At 40.6% G+C, this 19,642-nt stretch overlaps 1 protein-coding gene across 2 annotated transcripts in view; it reads left to right on the forward strand.

The window, feature by feature from the left end:
• Positions 1–19,642, forward strand: part of manba (mannosidase, beta A, lysosomal) — a 99,473-nt gene that overhangs the window by 72,427 nt on the left and 7,404 nt on the right. For both annotated transcript variants that reach the window (XM_041193362.1, XM_041193372.1), the window contains exons 11-15: positions 1,291–1,458; positions 7,108–7,326; positions 9,103–9,267; positions 10,568–10,712; positions 16,909–17,051. In XM_041193362.1, the coding sequence (XP_041049296.1) occupies positions 1,291–1,458; positions 7,108–7,326; positions 9,103–9,267; positions 10,568–10,712; positions 16,909–17,051 (840 nt within the window). The remainder of the gene's footprint in view (positions 1–1,290; positions 1,459–7,107; positions 7,327–9,102; positions 9,268–10,567; positions 10,713–16,908; positions 17,052–19,642) is intronic.

Consider the following 19,642-nt stretch of genomic DNA (forward strand, 5'->3'; position numbering starts at 1 on the left):
TCACTCTGGGAGAGCCTGCGAGGCTAGGATAGGGATCATAAACCATCTGTGAACCCACACCTCAATGCTGACATCTCACTTCCAGCCAGGCCTCCACGAATCACCCTCGACACAATGGATTACTGATAGATATGTATGTTGCCAAGGAAATTCTATGTCTAAATGACTGAAGGATAAAAAAATAGATCAAACGGTACATTTTATCAATGTGCATCTCCAGTACAGAGCCTTTCTGCAGGGACTGCATATCTGGAAATCATGGAGTGACAATCTTTGGGGGACATACCCATGATTAATCCATAACTTTGAAGGAACAAACCTCCTTCAACCGCTGTATATTTCTGTGTATAACGTGACTCTTGAGCTTTAAATATGAGACAAGTTACAGAACTTGTCTTAATTTATTATAGCATGTGGCAGTACAGTCAGACTGTTTTGTACTGTATGGGTTTCTAGCTTTGCTGATACCATCTCTTAGTCCATCCGAGAATTGTGACCTATTATGTTGCAACATTTTATATTGGCTTCCTCTGGCAAGTGTTGATAATATTTCAGTTTTTTATCTCTATCAACTTCTTTACTATTGCCTCTTGTAGTTGGTCTAGGTTTGTTTCCAGGGATGTCAGCACCCCTTGGGTACCATTTTCAACTATAATTCAGTAAATGCCAGAATACTTGGACTGTAGGATGTCAGATGTTGACCCCACCCAGTACTCTCACTCAATGCTTCCAAGAGGGTGATTGGCAGGAACATAATCGATAGACAATTTCTTCTCCACCTTTTAATTAAAAGAATTTGAGATTCTTTTTTATTGTGCTTTTTAGTTCGCTCTGTGTCCTTTATATTCCATGTACTAGACCAGTTTGCTTGTTTTATCAATTCTATATATAGGCCCTTTCCAACTTGGTAAAAATTTGTTCCTCCAGTACCTTTGTTCTTGGGTCAGGCTGAACACATATGGCCATCTTAAATTCTTCTTGAACATACTCAGGCTAAAGTTTGTGTTACTTTGGAAATCACTAACTATCTCCAGTAATGGTTTTGTTCATTATCGCAACTCTGACTATTCCATTCAGCCATTTTAACACACTTCTCTTAACATGAGATCCAATAACCTCTTCTGCCCTCTGCAGGAACCCTGGCCTGCTTTCCAACTGAAGATCCTTGCAGTTACTTGTTTGTATCAGTTACGTTAAGAGCCCTGTAATTTTTTTCAGGCATCAGTTTGCACAAATGTCTTTAGCTAAATGGGTTTAAGTAAGTTTTTTTTAATTTATTTTTCTCTTCAGATCCGCCGACTAAAATCTCATCCGTCCATCATTATCTGGAGTGGAAACAATGAAAATGAGGCTGCACTTGCATTAAATTGGTTCCATATTCCATCATCAAACATCACATTGTACTTGAGTGACTATATACAACTCTATGTTAATACTATTAGAGAAATAGTGCTTGAGGTAAGCAACTAGTTTAGATATGTAATAAGTTTTTACAACTACTAATTTCCAGTACATTTAGCATTGTCTGGAAACTTGTGACGATTTTTTAAAAAGGAACCTGTGGATCCATTATTACATAAGGATTTACAGCACAGAAACAGGCCACTCAGCCCAAGTTCATGCTAATGTTTATACTTCATGTGAGCCCCCTCCCTACTTCATCTTACCCTATCAACACATCCTTCTACTTCTTTATTCCTCATATGTTTATGGAGCTTCCCTTAAAAGCGTCTGTGTTCAGATTATATAATCTACAAAACACATTTCTGGTTCTCTGAAAATATAAGAGGGAGAAGTGGTTTGTTGGTGAATACTTTTATACAATTTAAGGAAGCATGTTCTCTTCTGGATAAGCTGTTCAGAATGTTTTTAGGCAAAGACATGAGGGTGAATGTTATGAATTTGCACTGTCACCAGAACACATCAGGAATTTGGGTGAGTAGAGTTACCCTTTCCAGGATCGTCTGTCTAAGAAGTGAAAACTAGCACAATCTTACCTAAAGCAAATTGCTGCAGATGCTAGAAATTCAAAATAAAAACAGAAAATACTGGAAATGCTCACTAGGTCTGTCAGCATCTGTGGAGACAGAAACAGAGTTAATGTTTCAGGTTGTGACTCTTCATCAGACCTGATGAAAGGTCATGACAAGAAGTGTTGACTCTTTTTCTCTCCGTAGATGCTGCCTAACCTTCTGAGTATTTCCAACAGGCCTTGTTTGCTTAAACTTGGTCAGAGGTAGGTTTTATGAAGCATTTTAAAGGAAGATGAAGAAGGTTTAGAGAGGGAATTCTAGAGCTTAGGGCTTTGACATCTGTAACCATGGTCACCAATAGTGGAGCAATAAAAGTCAGTGGGGGTCGGGGGTGGGGGGGGGTTGCTGGAGGCCTGAATTGGGGGAACTTTGAGATCTCAGAGGGTTATAGGACTGGAGAAGGTTACAGAAATAACAGCCTGAGGTAAGGCTCTACTGTCTACACATGCAGAATTTTTCAAACTCCTTTGCCTCTTTTTCCTGTTTTTTTTACTGCTTCCACTTGGTTCCCTGCTAGACTCTGTTATTTTTCCTTGATGTTCTCTGTTCCCCGATCCAGCTCCCTCTCTTCCCTCCTCGCTCAGCTTGCCATCAGTTTCATGCTGTTGCTGACATGGTTACACTTTCATTCCTTACTTTTCTCTACATCTGACCATTAATTTTGCCTGCAGGGAACTTCAGTGTTTTTCAAATGTTGTCTACCTTCAGACACCTGCAAGTCAGCATTTTTGTCCAAGGAACAGTAGCTCAGGTTGTGGACTTTGAAGGAAGTTTACTTCCATAATTAGTGCTGCCAATTTCAGTGTAGCCAACAGGGTTTTTGATGAGTCAGTAATAATACAGAAGTTGCAAAGATTCAGAAGTTAAAAGCAGAAGCTCCCAACTGGGAACCAAAAATGAAACTCAATAGAATTAGACAGGCAACTTGAGAATGACCGGAGAGAGACCCACTTTGTTGTAGAGATTTTATTGTAATATCATGTTTCACAGCTGTTGGGGTCTGTTTATAAAGGGGTGTCTGAAATTCCAGCTAATTTTATTTGTATTAATGGTGAGTTTCACAGGAATGGATTGCGTGTATCTGCACTTCCTTAGCCATTCATTGTTTTCACCAATGTGTGTGTGGTATAACCCACCCACCATTATTATTAACTTCACCACATCAGTTCCTCTCTATGCATTTAAGGGAACTCTAGATAAGTACATGAGGAGAAGGTCAAGCTGATGGAGTTAGCTGTATTGTAGAGTAAGTGGAGCCTTGTGTGAAGCATAAACACCAATTGGGATGAATTGCCTGTTTCTGTTCTCCATATTTGATGTAATTCTTTCTAATAAAGGTACATGCAGCACTATTATTTTAATAAACTTTGGTTACTTTAGTTGCAACACTTGCCAAAGCAGTGAGCCACTCTAAAGAGAAAAGCACTTTAGCCAGTGAATATCATATTGTTATGCTACAACTTCTTCTGTGCCTAACAGCATATTAACATGAAGCATCTGTTGGGGATTGGGCATCTAAACAAGTCTTCTTCAGAAAGACTGGTTGTTACTTACAGTTGCTTACAGTTACCCAAATAAATACACGATAAAGACAAGCTTCACTAAACGGCCTTCACTTTATTGCAATATCACAAGCACATTGCAAAATAAAGGGTTTAGTGTCAGTTTGAAAACCTATTTGTTGTGTTAGTATGAAAACCTTGTGTTGCTTTACATTCTTGAGAATTAAGAAATGTTCCAAAAATAGACAGTGATTCTGTTACAGTCATGAGCTTTGTAAAAAAAAAGGCATGATGTAATGCTGCCTGGTGCTTTGGATAGTCAGATCAGATGAATGTATTGATTTGTAAATAGAGTTACTGGGAACTGCTTTATTAGAAGAAATCAACCCACAAATCCAATGTATCTGTTTTTTATCTTGGAATCAAATAGTGTGGAGTATTTGGAAACTGTTTCCTTATTGAACAGGAGACTGTTTGATGTTCCATTTTGTCTGTAAAAGTTCCACCCCCATGCCTCATTGAACTCACTGGGATCCAGTCCGTGTAAACAGGCTCTAATTATTCCATACTGTCCTTCAGTGTTACTGGTTGATCATTGCCCATTGAATAAACTTTTAAAGTTACAATTGTGGCTCTGAATACATATTATAGCACAAAAATTAATTATTTTATGGTCAGTTCATCTCCATGACACTAGTTTAGAAGATTATTCCCATGCAGGTTAATTAAAAAAGCACAAGTGAGGAATGAGCTCTTGGTTGTCCTTTGATCACTGTTTAAATGTAGTTTGAGTCAGCGTTAAACTTGTACAACAATGCTGGCTTTTATAAACATCTGATTTGAATGAACACTAACATTTGAGTAATTACTGGGAATTATGAACATGTTTTATGAAAATGATGTAATCAATGTTGTTCTATCCCTCCCAAGCCTCATTAAAGATTTTTGTGTTCTTCCCTCCCAGTCCCTGTGCTCCCAAGCTCCCCACCCACTCCCCAAGAACATCCAAGACTACATGTATATTTTTGGGAAAGCTTACTGTTTAAAATGACCTTAAGGCTTGGGGCTGCTGTTCCCTGTGGTCCATGAGAAATAGGATGTAATTGCTTTGCAACCAAGGCATCTGTGACTTGTTTAATGCATTGATGGACTGCTAACTGACTTCCTGTATGACCCCAGTGGCCCTTTGGAAAGACCCTGACATGAAAAAATTTAAGGTAATAGTTACGTTGATTAAGGATTGCCAGTTCTCCCAGAATGGCTGGGAGACTACCAGGCTCACCCAGTGGCTATTAAAAACAGTCCAGGAGATTTTAAAATGATAGGATTTCATTAATCAACTCTTGATGACCACAGAGCCCATTTAACTGAAGAGTGATGGATGGTTACATTCACAGGCAGCATGCCCACACAGGCACAGCACGATGACATAGAATATTTATTTGGTAGCTGTGCGTACGTTCTGCGCTCAAAAACATACTATGACAATAGGTATAGCTGAAGTGTATGATAATGTAATATCTGCTGCCATGGATATCTGATTCCACCAATTAACTTGATTCGCAGATCTTAACTATTGAGTTAGAACAGTTTCAAAAGGACCAGCAACTCTCCAGGAGCAGGCCATTCAGCCCTCTGAACCTGTTCTATCGTTCAGTTCGCTCATGGCTCGTCTTGTGTCTTAACTCAATTTTCCCTCCTTGGTTCCATAGCCCTTAATACCCTTACCCAACAAATCAACCACAGTTTTAAAATGATCAATTGATCTCCAGCCTCAACAGCTTTTTGGGGAGAGAGAGCTCCAGATTTCCACTGTCCTTTGTGTGAAGAAGTGCATCCTGACATCACCCCAAGCAGCCTAACTCTAATTTTAAGGTTGCACCCCCTTGTTCTGGACTCCCCAACACCACCCCCCTCCCAGAAAAGAGAGAAAATAGTTTCTCTCCACCCACTCGATCAAATCTTTTAGTCATCTTAAACACCTCAATCAAATTACATCTTAATTTTTTTTCTTTATTCTTCCATGGGTTGTGGGCATCGCTGGCAGCACCAGCATTTGTTGCCCATTCCTAATTGCCCTTGAACTGAGTAGCTTGCTAGGCCATTTCGGAGGGTATTTAAGAGTTAACCACATTGCTGTGTGTCTGGAGTCACATTAGGCCAGATCAGGTAAGGACAGCAGATTTCCTTTCCTCAAGGACATTAGTGAACCAGATACGTTTTTACAACAATCAGTGATAGTTTCATGATCACCATTACTGAGACTAGCTTTATATTCCAGATTTATTAATTGAATTTAAATTCCACTAGCTGCCATGGTGGGATTTGAACCTATATGACCAGAGCATTAGACTGGTTGCTGGATTACTAGACCAGCGATATTTCCACTATGCCACTACCTTCCCCCAAAACTGTAAAACTCGTTCTCCTGATTTAACTGGTGTCATTCTAGCGAATCTACACTGCACCAATTCCAAGGCCAATATGTCTTTCTCAGAAGTGAATACAGCTACTGCAGATGGGGCCTAGTCAGAACTTTATATAACTGTAACATATCATACACAACACTTCAGGAGATGTATATACCTTTTTAAAGACTCTCTAGTTGCTTCTCCAGAATCCAAGCTGATTTTGCATAGATGTTTTCACCACCCAAATAATGCCTTTTCTGAAGGACCCAGAGTGCTATGAGTGAACGACATGGGTTAGTTCAAAACTAACTCACTGTGACCTGGCACTGAATCCAGCCCAGGCTGATTCGGTGAAAATCTCTCTCATGTACTTGTGGGGGTGAGCATCCTATATGAACTAATTTTTGGTTGGTCTCAGTGCTGTTCGAAGATGCTTTAGGTGCCTTTCACAAAGATGTCCATGATTCAGCACAGATGGGCAGTGTCATTCTGGTAAGCAATAAGGGATTCTTGTAAGAAGATCAAGCAAAACACCTCACTCCATTTGTCAATACTGCAGCAGCAAGTGGTCATTGTCAGTATATTGTTAGCACAGCTTGTATTTTGGAATGTTCGATGTTATTGGAATTGCAGCATAATTTGTTTCATACGAGCATACGAATTAGGAGCAGGAGTAGGCCACTCTGAGTGGCTGAGCCTGCTCTGCCATTTCAATAAGATCATGGCTGACCTGATTGTAACCTCAACTCCAAATCCCCACCTACCCCCATCAACCTTTCACTTCTTTGCTTATCAAAGTGTTCATCTTAGTAGTTTTATGCAACAGTCTATTGCAGAATAGGACCCAAGTTTGCCCAAAAAAGACAATAGAAACCATTTAACTATATTCAGTATTTTTATAAAAGCAAAATACTTTGAATGCTGAAAATCTGAAATAAAAACAAAATGCTGCCAACACTCAGCAGGCCAGGCAGCATCTGTAGAGAGACAAGTTCTGATGGAAGGTAATGGACTGAAATGTTAACCCTGTCAGTGTCTCTCTCTCTCTCTCTCTCTTCACAGATGCTGCAAGATCTGTGTGTTCCCAGCACTTCCTCTATTTCAGTACTTTTTATTAGTGCAGACTCCACCGTGCTTGATTAACATTTAAATCTGTTCCAGGAGGACAGAAGTCGTCCTTATATAGCTTCAAGTCCCACTAATGGAGAAGAATCCGTTCAGGAGAAGTGGGTTGCCAACAATCCTTACGATGTCCATTATGGTGACGTTCATTATTATAATTACACGGCAGACTGCTGGGACTGGACACGATTTCCAAAGACAAGATTTGCATCTGAATACGGCTTCCAGTCTTGGCCATCCTTCTCTACTTTAGAAACAGTCAGTAAAACTTTGCTTATTTCTTCAATTTCAACAACTAGAAATTATTGTTTGGAATTCCCAGATAAGTAAGCAAATCATGTGAGTAAATAGTGTCAGTTCCTTTTGGTCTAATTAAAATAATTCCAATAAATCATGCTCATCATGCATTGTATTCCAGTTATACACATGATCATCTGATTTGAGTCTGCATCTTTTCCTTTGCAGAAACTGTTGAGATTTCATTAGTCTTCATTGTTTTGAACATTGAAATTGTTCTGGGTGGCTGCTGATTTGGAAATTTACCAGGAGAAGTACTTTTCTGGTTTCAGTAGCTTAAGCTGTTCTTTTGAAGTCTAAAATTAGCTTTAGTGGTGAAGGGCAATAATTCAATGCTGCATGTGTAGTTACCTTGCTCCTGTTACATACAGAAATAGTCATTCTTGTTTGTTTTGTAACTTGTACTAACGTCACATGTGAAGCAATGTAGTAAGAGTCTTGTGAAATTAGTGAGCAACATCTCTCTGTTATTGCCTCCTGGCTTCACATATTGAGCAATGCTTTATGCCAGTGAACAGTGTTACACTGCGTCTGTAAGGGTTAACTTTCATCTTCAATGCTCCTGGCTCAGAGATTTTCCAAAGGCACTCTACGTATTGAGAATTAGAGCACACAATTCCTGCCTTGGGAACCTTGAAGACTAGAAGTTAGCATACGGCACAAAAGGAAGCCATTTTGTTCATCGTGCCTGTGCCAGCTCTTTGAAAGAGCTATCCAGTTAGTCACATTCCCCTTTCCCCATAACCCTGCAAATGTTTTTATTTTCAAGTATATATTGAATCCCCTTTTGAAAGTTACTAAACTGCTTCCACCACCGGTTAAGGCAGCGCATTCCATTTAAGCATGTAGTTCAACCAGATATGATTGAGATCTTAACTGAGTAATGGATGAAATAAATATAAATGTCTGTTCATTAACTGCAGTTGACTTTTTAAAATGCACTGGGTAAATATATAGTCACATTGACTAGACTTTGCCTTTTATATTGAACAGTGTACCTTTTTCTGAGTTTGGGATAGTTACCTGAATTGGATCATGGGAGAGAACCCTAAGCTATGTTTTTTTAAATTCTCTCCTGTAAACATTTACTCCCACTCTGGTTTGGTGTTCAGTATGTTACCAAAGTAGATTGGGAGTCTTAACATTGAAGGCTGAAAGCTGCTGACTGTGAGGGACATCACAACTGATCCTGATCTCAATTGTTGTATGCATCTACACATGCTTACACACAACTTGCATTTATATAGTGCCTTTAAGTTGTAAAACATGGATTTTTTGTTAGTGATTTTTTAAAAAACTTGCCAATAGGAATGCTACAGTCAGTTCTACCCTGTCCTGATTAAAATCAGCTAAATCAGACTGAGGATACAACCTGAGAATTTTCCAAGAGAAGGCAATTTAACAACAGAACCATAGATGACACCCCATTGATAGTTTAAACCTATGAGCGGCAGTGGACCAAAAGCCAGCCCATTTCTGATCCATGAGTTGAGTTTGAGGCTATACAGCTGGAATACATTTGAACCTCTTGCACTTTTCCTTTTTATTTGAAAGACATCTTTCAGGTATAAAGGAAAAATGGCTTTTTCACAAATTATATTTGAAGAATGTCATCTATATTGTTGCTTTTGTGAAGACAGAATGGTCATCAGGCTAATGTAAATTTCTCAGAGAATGTTATGTCTGAGAGGAAAATGAAATGCCTCTAAAGTTTCTGCTTATTTTTTATTTAATAAGGTTTCTTTGCCTGAAGACTGGTATTACAATAGCTCTTTCATCAATCATCGACAACATCAGAAAACTGGCAACAAGATATTGCTGTACCAAACTCAGATTCACTTTAACCTTTCTCATGCAGAAAATCCCCTGCAGAACTTTAAAGATACACTTTATCTTACTCAGGTAGTGACTTAATCAATTTTACCATATCAGAATAATTTAATATTTGGAAGTTGTGATAATGATGTGGGACTTCCTTAGTGCCAGCTCTCTTCTTATTTCTCTTCTTGATTGTAGGTGCGTTATTGGTTGTTGTGTAATGGATTATGTACATACAAATACCTGTTTATTTGATAACTAAAAATAGCTGGATTGTTGGTGCTCAACAATGCCAATCGGTATCCCAGTTAAGTCTCAGCTTCCAGGCTTGTCTGCACTGCCTGATCTCATAAGATCATAAAAAAAATAGGAGTAGGCCATTTGGCCCATCGAACCTGCATGGCTGATCTGATTGTGGCCTTAACTCCACTCTCTTGCCCGTCACCTATAACCTTTGATTCCCTTATCAATCAAAAATGTATGCAGCTCAGCCTTGAATATATTCAATGACTCAGCCACCACTGCTTTCTGTGAAGAGTATTCCAAAGACAAAAGACTGTCTGAGAGAAGAAATTCTTCGTCATCTCCATCGTAAATGGGAAACCCCTTATTTTTAAACTGCGTCCCCTTGTTCTAGTTTCCTCCATGAGAGGAAACAACCTCTCAGCATCTACCCTGTCAAGCCCCCTCAGAATCGTACCTGTTTAAATAAGATCATCTCTCATTCTTCTAAACTCCAATGAGTAGAGGCTCAACCTTTCCTCATGGGGCAATCTCTACATCCTAGGAATCAGCCTAGTGACCCTCCTCTGAACTACTTTCAATGCAAGTATATCCCCTCTTAAATAAGGAGACCAAAACTGTACGCCGTCCTCCAAGTTCAGCTAGGCTAATGAGTCAATGTTAGACTATAACAGAAATGCTTCATGGCAGACTTGGAAATCTGACACAGCTGTTTTACACAACTCTCTGTGAATGATTTATAAAGTATAATTGTACAAGGTTTTATTGAGCTCTGGCAGCCAGGTCATCAAGTTCCCACAGTAAAGGGTAGTTGGAGGGGGGGGACTTGGAGGAAAAGGAATTGGGAATAGGAACTGTTTTCCTGTGGTTGAAAAATAGAATGAAAATCTAATACAATTCTCAATGGGAGATGACAATACTTTTCTGGATTTGCATAAAATAGAATTATTTAAAAGAGATGCATCACTTTAAAGGTTTTCCACTTTTTATTTTAAGCCTTTGAAGATTTTAGATAGTGTTAACTTTGAGAGGGATAGAGCAGTTTTAAACAGGGTACAGATTAGGCCATTTTGATCCATTGACTAAATCTTATTTTTGTGTTTATCATAAACGTGTCCTCCTTGTATATACACACAAACAGGTAATGCAAGCACAATGTGTAAAAGCACAAACTGAATTCTACCGTCGAAGTCGAAATGAGATCATCAATGGCCAAGGTTTGACAATGGGCGCATTATACTGGCAGCTTAATGACATCTGGCAGGCGCCCTCATGGGCTTCCATTGGTATGCATTTTCTTAAAAAGACAGTCACCTCTACATTTTTTGATCTCTATTTCAGATAAGCTTTCTCCAAACCAATTTGAAAAAATCTGTTGAATGTTTTAATGTCTGCAGATCAGGTCAACAGGTTATGGATGGTCTTAAAACTTTCTCATTGCAGACTAATCACTGGGATAAATTCTTTGAGATTGGTGAGGGAGACATTTATATAGCACCTTTCATAACCTCAAGACATCCCAAAACTATTTACAGTCAATGAAATTGTAGTCACTGTTGCAAAGTGGGAAATGTAATAGCCAATTTAGGCACAACAAACTCCTGTAAGCAACAATGATGACCAGATCATCTGTTTCAGTGGCGCTGGTTGAAGAATAAATGCTGAGCAGGATACCGGGGGTAACTACCCTGCCCCATGTACAAAACCTTTCAGTCCACCTGGAGGACAAAAAGTCATCTCATCAAAAAGACAACGCTCTAACAATGCAGCACTTCCACAGCACTGAACAGAAGTGTCAGTCTAAATGTTGTGCTTAAAGCTGTGGAGTCTTGGAGACTTGAACCCACAACCTTCTGACTTCAGAGTCAAGAACGTTCCCACTGAGCCAAGGCTGAGGCTTTTCTGTTGGGCGTACTATCTGAAAATCGCAAGCGCTTTGACTTACAATTGTACATTATATGTGCTGATGGTGATTGCCGTACCTTCCTGTCAGCACACGCTCAGAACATTGAGGCTACTGTCTGAACATTGTTTAATAAAAACAGAAGCACTGTTGTATTACACATTTACATTCACGCAAAGTGGCTTTGGATTGACGCAAACTGGGTGTATAACATCATTTTTTAATTAATTCATGGGATGTGGGCTTCACTGGCTGGGCCAGCATTTATTGTCCATTCCTAGTTGTCCTTGAGAAGGTGGTGGTGAGCTGTCTTCTTGAACCCCTGCAGTCCATGTGGTGTAGTACACCCATAGTATTAATTCTTAATTGAATTTAAGCAAGTAACGCAAGACCCTCTCCAAGAGATAACTTTGCACCACTTCTGTTTGAAAATGGTGGAGATATCAATGTATCTGGAGTGTGAAAGCAAGTTTTGAAAACTGATTTTTCTCAATTTCAGATTATAGACTGAAACCCTTGTGGTTGTAAAAATAAGCCAGTGCACAGTTGTCTGTAGGAGGAAATGATCCTACTGAAGGGAAAAAATCAAATGTTACTGACTGACTATTTTGCAATAAATTCCTTGGAACGTTGCAGCCGTTATAATTTTAAGCCCTAGAAGTCTACAATTACAATTTTCTTCATTTGTGTCATCTAACCATTGCACAATAATACTTCAGGTTGCAGTAAAGCATATAACTTGAAGTCTGGGTGCACCAAGGGCAGGATTTTATGTCCCATGGGCAGACATGAGCCCGACCCGATCAGGCATAAAATATCGTGCCCTGACATTGGGTGAGTGACCCGAAGTCATCACACACTCACGCAATATTTTAGTCGGCGGGCACAAGCGCAAGTCGGCAGAGCGCCCGCCGATGATTAAGAGGCCTATTAAGGCCCTTAATCAGTTAAGTTCTACCTATTTTTTGCTGCCATCCAACCTTACAGTCGATTTGGCCAGGCGGCCTTTGCATTTTTTAGGAAACCTCATCCATAGGCAGGATGAGGCTTCCAACAGTAATTTAAAAAAAAATTTAAACATTTTTAATATGCCCCTCTTCATGTGACTGAGTCACATGTGGGGGCATGTTTCTATCATTTTTTAAAATTTTAATTTTGGAATCCACAATTCTTCAGCTCCCTGAGGCAGCTCTGTGCCTTCAGGAAGCATTCAGTGTGCGCTCCCTCACATATGCCCACACTTTTGTGCTCGCACTCCTCCTGCCCCCCCCCATCCCGGCAGTGCTGAACTCCTCTGTGCGCCTTTCACGCTGGCTGGCCATTAATTGGCCAGCCAGCGTGAAATCGCGGTTAGGGGCCGATCATGGGCGGTGGACCGTTTCCCAGCCACTCCTGGACCCGCCCGCCATGCCTGCCCAGTGACTGGAAAATCCTGCCCCAAGGTATTGGAAGATTGCCTCTCCTTGCGAGTTTGGGAGATTTCTGGCCGCGACTAGGACATGCTTCAGAGTCAATTTCCGATCAGTTGGAGAGAGAGGACTTTGTGCCAGAACAGGAGGGCACCAGTTTTTGGTTTGGGGAGCAGTAATACAAGGAACTACTTTGTGTTTTTCTCTGGCTTGGGGAGTGTTTGGTGAGCTGGGGTGCTTTAATATACTCACTGTGGTTAAGACATTGACCTTAGTTTGAGGGGCATATTTGTTATCATTTTGCTGTTTGTTGGAGCTTTCTGTGTGCAAACTGACTGCCGTGTTTCCTACATTACAACAGTGGCTCCATTTCAAAAAGTATTTCACAGTATCACAGAATCTTTACAGTGCAGAAGGGACTATTCAGCCCATCGAGTCTGTACTAGCTCTCTGAAAGAGCATTCCACCTGTCCGACTTCCCTGCCTTATTCCTGTAATCTTGCACATTATTTCTTTTCAGGTAGCAATCCAATTCCCTTTAGAATACCTCATCAAACTTGCCTCCACCACCCTTTCAGGAAGTTTGTTCCACACTCCAACCACCCTCTGGGTGAAAAATGTTTTCCTCACATCACTTTTACTCCTTTTGCCAATTATTTTGAATCTGTGCCCTCTAGTTCTTGATGCTCCCTTGAATGAGAACAGTTTCTCTCTATTTACCCCGTCCATACCCCTCAGGATTTTAAAACCTCTATCAAGTTTCCTCTCAGCCTTCTTTTCTCCAAGGAAAGCAGTCCCAACCTCTCCAATCTATCCTCATAGCTATGGTTCTTTATCCTGGAATAATTCTTGTGAATCTCCTCTCCAATGCATTCACATCCTTCCTCAAGTATGGCACCCTGACTGGACTCAGTACTCCACACGAAGCCTAACTAGTGTCTTATACAAGTTCAACGTGACCTCCTTACTCTTGTACTCATGTCACGACTCACTGCGGATAGTGTGCTACAAGATCAAGCCCCAGTGCTCCCCGAGCCACGACAAATGTGATAAGTTTGATCAACCCACCTAACTGATTAATTTAGGTTAACAGAATACGAGCACCAGGTTTGTAAACTTAATAACTAAATGACTGTTTATTCAACAAATTGTCTTTAACCAGTGGCAAAAGAAAGAAATATGAACCGTTAGTTTCTTACTCTATAACCTAAACTCTATCCCTTCTTAAATCCCTATACAAGACAAATAAGACACAAAAAAACTTGGATTTTAAGGGTGGGATAAAACAGTTCAATAGCACCAATTCTGGAGTACAGGATTCGATTGGTTGATTTTGATCAATGTCTTCCAAATTCCTTTGTTGATGACACGAGGTGGCCTTCAAGCACTTCCAGTCTGTAGTTCACTGGTTGACCACTTGCCTTTCCATGTCTCTAACGACGACTTTCCTCTTTTCCTCTTGACAGGGGCTTTCAGAGAGAGAGAGAGAGAGAGCAGGTTATAGAGATATGAAGGAAAAAATCCAGCTAGCTATTATTGCAGAATTATTGGAATCTTACACACACAGGAGAGAGAAAGTTTAGGTTTTTTTTCCTTTTGGGCTAGGAGCTATTCTGCTGCACTGCTCTCACACAAACCCTGGTTACCTGGTCAGGAGACAATTAAAACGTTATTGCCAGGCAGTTCCCCATTAGACCGGACTCTTCCTTGGCACCATCCTGTCTTTCATGGCACACTCTGTTCCAGGACAGCAACATTGTATATATCCCTCACACTGTTCCAGTAGACATGTCCTTCAAACTGAAGCCATTGTAATTTTAATCCACAGTACAACAGAAATAAAAAGATATGTTCTTTACACTCAATGCCCCTATTAATAAAGCCTAAGATACTATATTAACTGCTCTCTCAACTTGCCCTGCCATCTTCAATGACCCATGCACATATAAACCGAGGTCCCTCTGTTCCTGCACCTCCTTTAGAGTTTCTACCTTTTTCTTATACTGTCTCTGCATATTCTTCCTGCCAAAATGAATCACTTTGGGATGTCCTGAGGCTGTGAAATATAAATGGAAGCCTTATTTTATTTTATTTGCCACATTAGGCCCTTATGCTCAGATTTTGATGGGTTGATGATCTGCATCGTTTATAATTCTACATACTTAGCAGAATTGGCACTGGGGTTGGTAGCACACAGTCATTTAAATACTTGGGAGATTTATTTTTGCAATTTGATGTTCTGGTTGGAAAAGAGAAAGCATCGTTGTATTTGCTTGAGTATCAAGCATTCTCGCTAATGTCTGGATTCCAGTTACTGGAAGTTTAAAGGATACTGTGAGTCATCATTGATATTGTGTGATATTGACACGAAAATGTGACAACAGAAAATACAGTCTTGTAACTACAATGTACCTACAGGCTTTTGAATTTTGGCCTCTGAGTATAAAGGAATAAGGGGGTGAGTAGAAAAATGGTGCTTAGACTGAAGGTCAGCCGTGACAGTGTTGAATGGTGGAGTAGGCTTAATACGCTATCTAGACTACTGCTCCTACCCATGTTCTTAGGATTTTTAATATAATTTGATATTTTAGGTTCTTTATGAACGATATGTATGTACTGGGAAATGCAATAATCTGATAGAAAATGTGTAATCAAAAATGAACTCTTTTGCCAGTGTGATCATCTTCTCAGCTTTAATTTTCAGGTTCATATCATATTTGGTTAATTATCTTCCTAAATGTCCATTAAAATCTGAAGTTTCCAGAAGTTTCGACAGAATTTGACCTCCAGTAAAAATGAAAACAGTTCCAAAGATTTTCTGAAGCCAGAGTTAACCTGAGACATTATGGGAGTGCTGCACTGTCTTGAGGTGCTGTCTTTCAGACAAGACATTAACATTAACCTGCCTTTCCAGGTGGATGTAAAAGCTCCCATGGTACTATTTCAAAGAAGCACAAGAGGTGTTCTCTGCAATGCCATGGAAAATATTGATCCTTCATTCACCAGGTGAAAAAAAAAATGACCTGGTCGTTATCACATTGCTGTTTGTGGGATCTTACTGTTTACAAATTGGCTACTGTGTTTCCTAATTTTCAACAGTGACTATACTACAAAAGTACTTCATTGGCTGTCAAGTGCTTTTGGGACATTCTGTGGTTGGAAAAGGTGCTATAGAAATGCAAATCTTTCTTATTTTCTATGTTTCACTTTCAATCCCTTGTGAGGGAGACTTCCAATGAACTCCTCTCTTCCCCTGCAAGATTTTATCTCTGTATTTCATTTTTAATTGTTAATCTATTTAGGTTTGCGGATTCTAGGTTTATTTTGTACTCTCCACATTATTCATTTGAAAGTGTTGCGCCTATCTTTACTACCTTCAGTTTCCTGTCTCAATCTATCTGCTTTCCATGTCCCCTCATTCAACTGAATTTGTCCATTTTAAAGTTATCTTACCTGGATCCTGGTTTCTGATTTATCAGACTTCCAAATCACGTCAAACCTAATCATTCTGTGGTCACTGTCCCTCATAGAATGAAAGATGTAAGAGTTGCTTCTGAAGAATCTGGCAACAAGAAAATATTTGTGTTTGTTGCTGTTTCTGATAGATCTTGGATTTTAATCTTGGATGCATTTTCAAGATTCTTTTTCAGAGGAATAATTAGCTGGTCTCTGAAATATTAGGGCAGGTGATACAAGGATTTGTTGTAACACAGCTCATGGCATCTTGCTGCGCAAATCAGCTTCTACCTTTACAGGTAGTTAATTGGATTTGGATTGCTATTTTGATGTCATTAGAGATGCACCAAGTTGCTATATAAATACAACATTTCCTAAAGTGAGCTTATTCCTTCCTGTGTTCTAACTTTAAATAGCCTGCATGATCCGATGGAGAATCCTCGGCTCAACTTTGTTACCCTAGTACTTTCAATAGCGCTTCATGAATTACTAGTAACTATCAGCATCAAGCACACAAATTGTTTGTCCTTGATCCAGTTATCTCTCTCCGTTGTGCTACTAGGTATTGTTTGTTTAAAATATTTGGCACTATTCTGTCTGTTAACTTTTTTCTTGAAGGTTGGAATTCAAGGCAAATCAAAAGAAATGTGGATATGTTTTTAGTTGAAGTTGCTGTAACAACTGAAAATGTGCCATTCTTTTTCTTCTCCCCAGAATATGGTGGTAAATGGAAGATGCTTCATTACTTTGCACGGAATTTCTTTGCTCCTGTTTTGCCAGTAGCCTTTGAAGACAATGGAACACTGTTGATCTATGGCATTTCTGATTTATCTATGGATCTTAAACTCATTCTTCAGGTATGCATTACTTGTTTGTCCCTACAACCACACCCCCCCCTCCACCTCTCTGTCTCTCTATCTCTCTGCCCCCCACACACACACCTTAAACCAGCTTATATTTCAGCTCTTTCCTGGACTCGAACTCAAGTTCTGTCGAAGGGTCGTGAGGACTCGAAACGTCAACTCTTTTCTTCTCCGCCGATGCTGCCAGACCTGCTGAGTTTTTCCAGGTAATTCTCTTTTTGTTATGCATTACAAATAGTCCATTGGAGGCACCAGAGAAGGTGCCAAAAAAGATTTAAAAGATAATACCAGAACCAAGAGGTTGTAACTATCAGGGAAGAATCAAAAGGCTGAAGCCTTTTTCTGTGGAAAAGAGAAGACTGAAGGGGGATAACCTGACTGAGCTCTCCAAGGTTATGAAAGGTTTCAATAGGGTAAATGTAGAGAAGATGTTCCCATTTGTGCACACGACCAAAACTATTGACCATAAATATAAGATAGTTACTGATAAATCCAATGGGAATTCAAGAGAAACTTCTTTACCCAAAGAGTGCTGAGTAGTGTGCTAGTCCATTGCTGCCACAGGGAGTGTTGACAAATAGCATGAATATGTTAAGAGGAAGTTAAATAAGCACATGAAAGAGAGTAGAATAGAAGAATACATTGGGGATAAATGAAGAGCAGTTAGAGACAGTTTGTTTCAAGCATAAACCTGCATAGGCTCTTTGAGCTGAATAGTCTCTTCTGTGCTATAAGTAATTTGTAAAGATATGGATAAGTTGGCCTGGCTGATCCATCAATTGCCATCACTGTACTTGCCTACTCATCAGTACCAGTAGTATTCGTCCAGCAGTTTAATGTCTGGCCTCCAAATGCAAGAATTCACCCTTTCACTCTATGTAGCGGGGGTGGGGTTTGAGAAATTATTTCAGATGATACATCACATCAAATTGAACTAGCTATCAAGATAAATTGAAACAACATGGTTGACTCTTAAATGCCCTCTGAAATGGCCTAACAAGCCACTCAGATGAATCAAACTGCTACAAAGTTTCCCAAAAAAAAAGGAATGAAACCAGACTGACCACCTGGCATCCACCTAGACACCGGAAATGACAACGGCAAACTTAGCCCTGTAAACCCTGCAAAGTCCTCCTTACTAACATCTGGGGGCTAGTGCCAAAACTGGGAGAGATGTCTCACAGACTAGTCAAGCAACAGCCTGAGTCATCCTTTCAGTATCATACCTTACAGGTAGTGTCCCAAACCCCACCGTCACCATCCCTGGGTATGTCCTATCCCACGGGCAGGACAGACCCAGCCGGGGTGGCAGCGCAGTGGTATACAGTCGGGAGGGAGTTGCCCTGGGAGTCCTTAACATCGACTCCTGGACACCATGAAGTCTCATGGCATCAGGTCAAACATGGGCAAGGAAACCTCCTGCTGATTAGCACATACTGCCCTCCCTCAGCTGATGAGTCAGTGCTCCTCCATGTTGAACATCACTTGGAGGAAGCACTGAGGGTGGCAAGGGTGCAAAATGTACTCAGTGTGGGGGACTTCAATGTCCATCACCAAGAGCAGCAAGGTAGCATCACTACTGACAGAGCTGGCCGAGTCCTAAAGGATAAAGCTGCTAGACTTGGCCTGCGGTAGGTGGTGAGGGAACCAACAAGAGGGAAAAACATACTTGACCTCATCCCCACCAACTTGCCTGCCGCAAATGCATCTGTCCATGACAGTATTGGTAGGAGTGACCACCGCACAGTCCTTGTGGCGAAGGACCCCCACCTTCACATTGAGGATACCCTCCATCGTGTTGTGTGGCACTACCACTGTGCTAATTGGGATAGATTTTGAACAGATCTAGCAACTCAAGGCTGGGCATCCATGAGGCGCTGTGGGCCATCGGCAGCAGGAGAATTGTACTTAACACGATCTGTAACCTCATGGCCCGGCATATCCCCCACTCTACCATTACCATCAAGCCAGGGCATCAACCCTGGGTCAATGAAGAGTGTAGGAGGGCATGTCAGGAGCAGCACCAGGTATATCTAAAATTGAGGTGTCAACCTGGTGAAGCTGTAACACTGGACTACTTGCATGCCAAACAGTATAAGCAGCATGTATTAGACTTAAGCGATCTCACAACCAACAGATCAGATCTGAGCTCTGCAGTCCTGCCACATCCAGTCATGAATGGTGGTGGACAATTAAACAACTCACTGGAGGAGGAGGCCCCACAAATATCCCCATCCTCAAAGATGGGGGAGCCCAGCACATCATTGCAAAAGATAAAGCTGAAGCATTTGCTACAATCTTCAACCAGGTGGATAACCTATCTCGGCCTCCTCCGAAGGTCCCCAGCATCATGGATGCCAGTCTTCAGCCAATTCCATTCACTCCACGTGATAGCAAGAAATGGCTGAAGGCACTGGATACTGCAAAGGCTTTGGGCCCTGACAATATTCCGGCAATCGTACTGAAGACTTATGCTCCAGAACTTGCTGCACCCCTAACCAAGCTGTTCCAGTACAGCTACAACACTGGCATCTACCCGGCTATGTGGAAAATTGCCCAGGTATGTCCTGTACACAAAAAGCAGG

This window comes from Carcharodon carcharias, chromosome 1 (assembly GCF_017639515.1).
Source record: "Carcharodon carcharias isolate sCarCar2 chromosome 1, sCarCar2.pri, whole genome shotgun sequence".
Taxonomy (NCBI): domain Eukaryota; kingdom Metazoa; phylum Chordata; class Chondrichthyes; order Lamniformes; family Lamnidae; genus Carcharodon; species Carcharodon carcharias.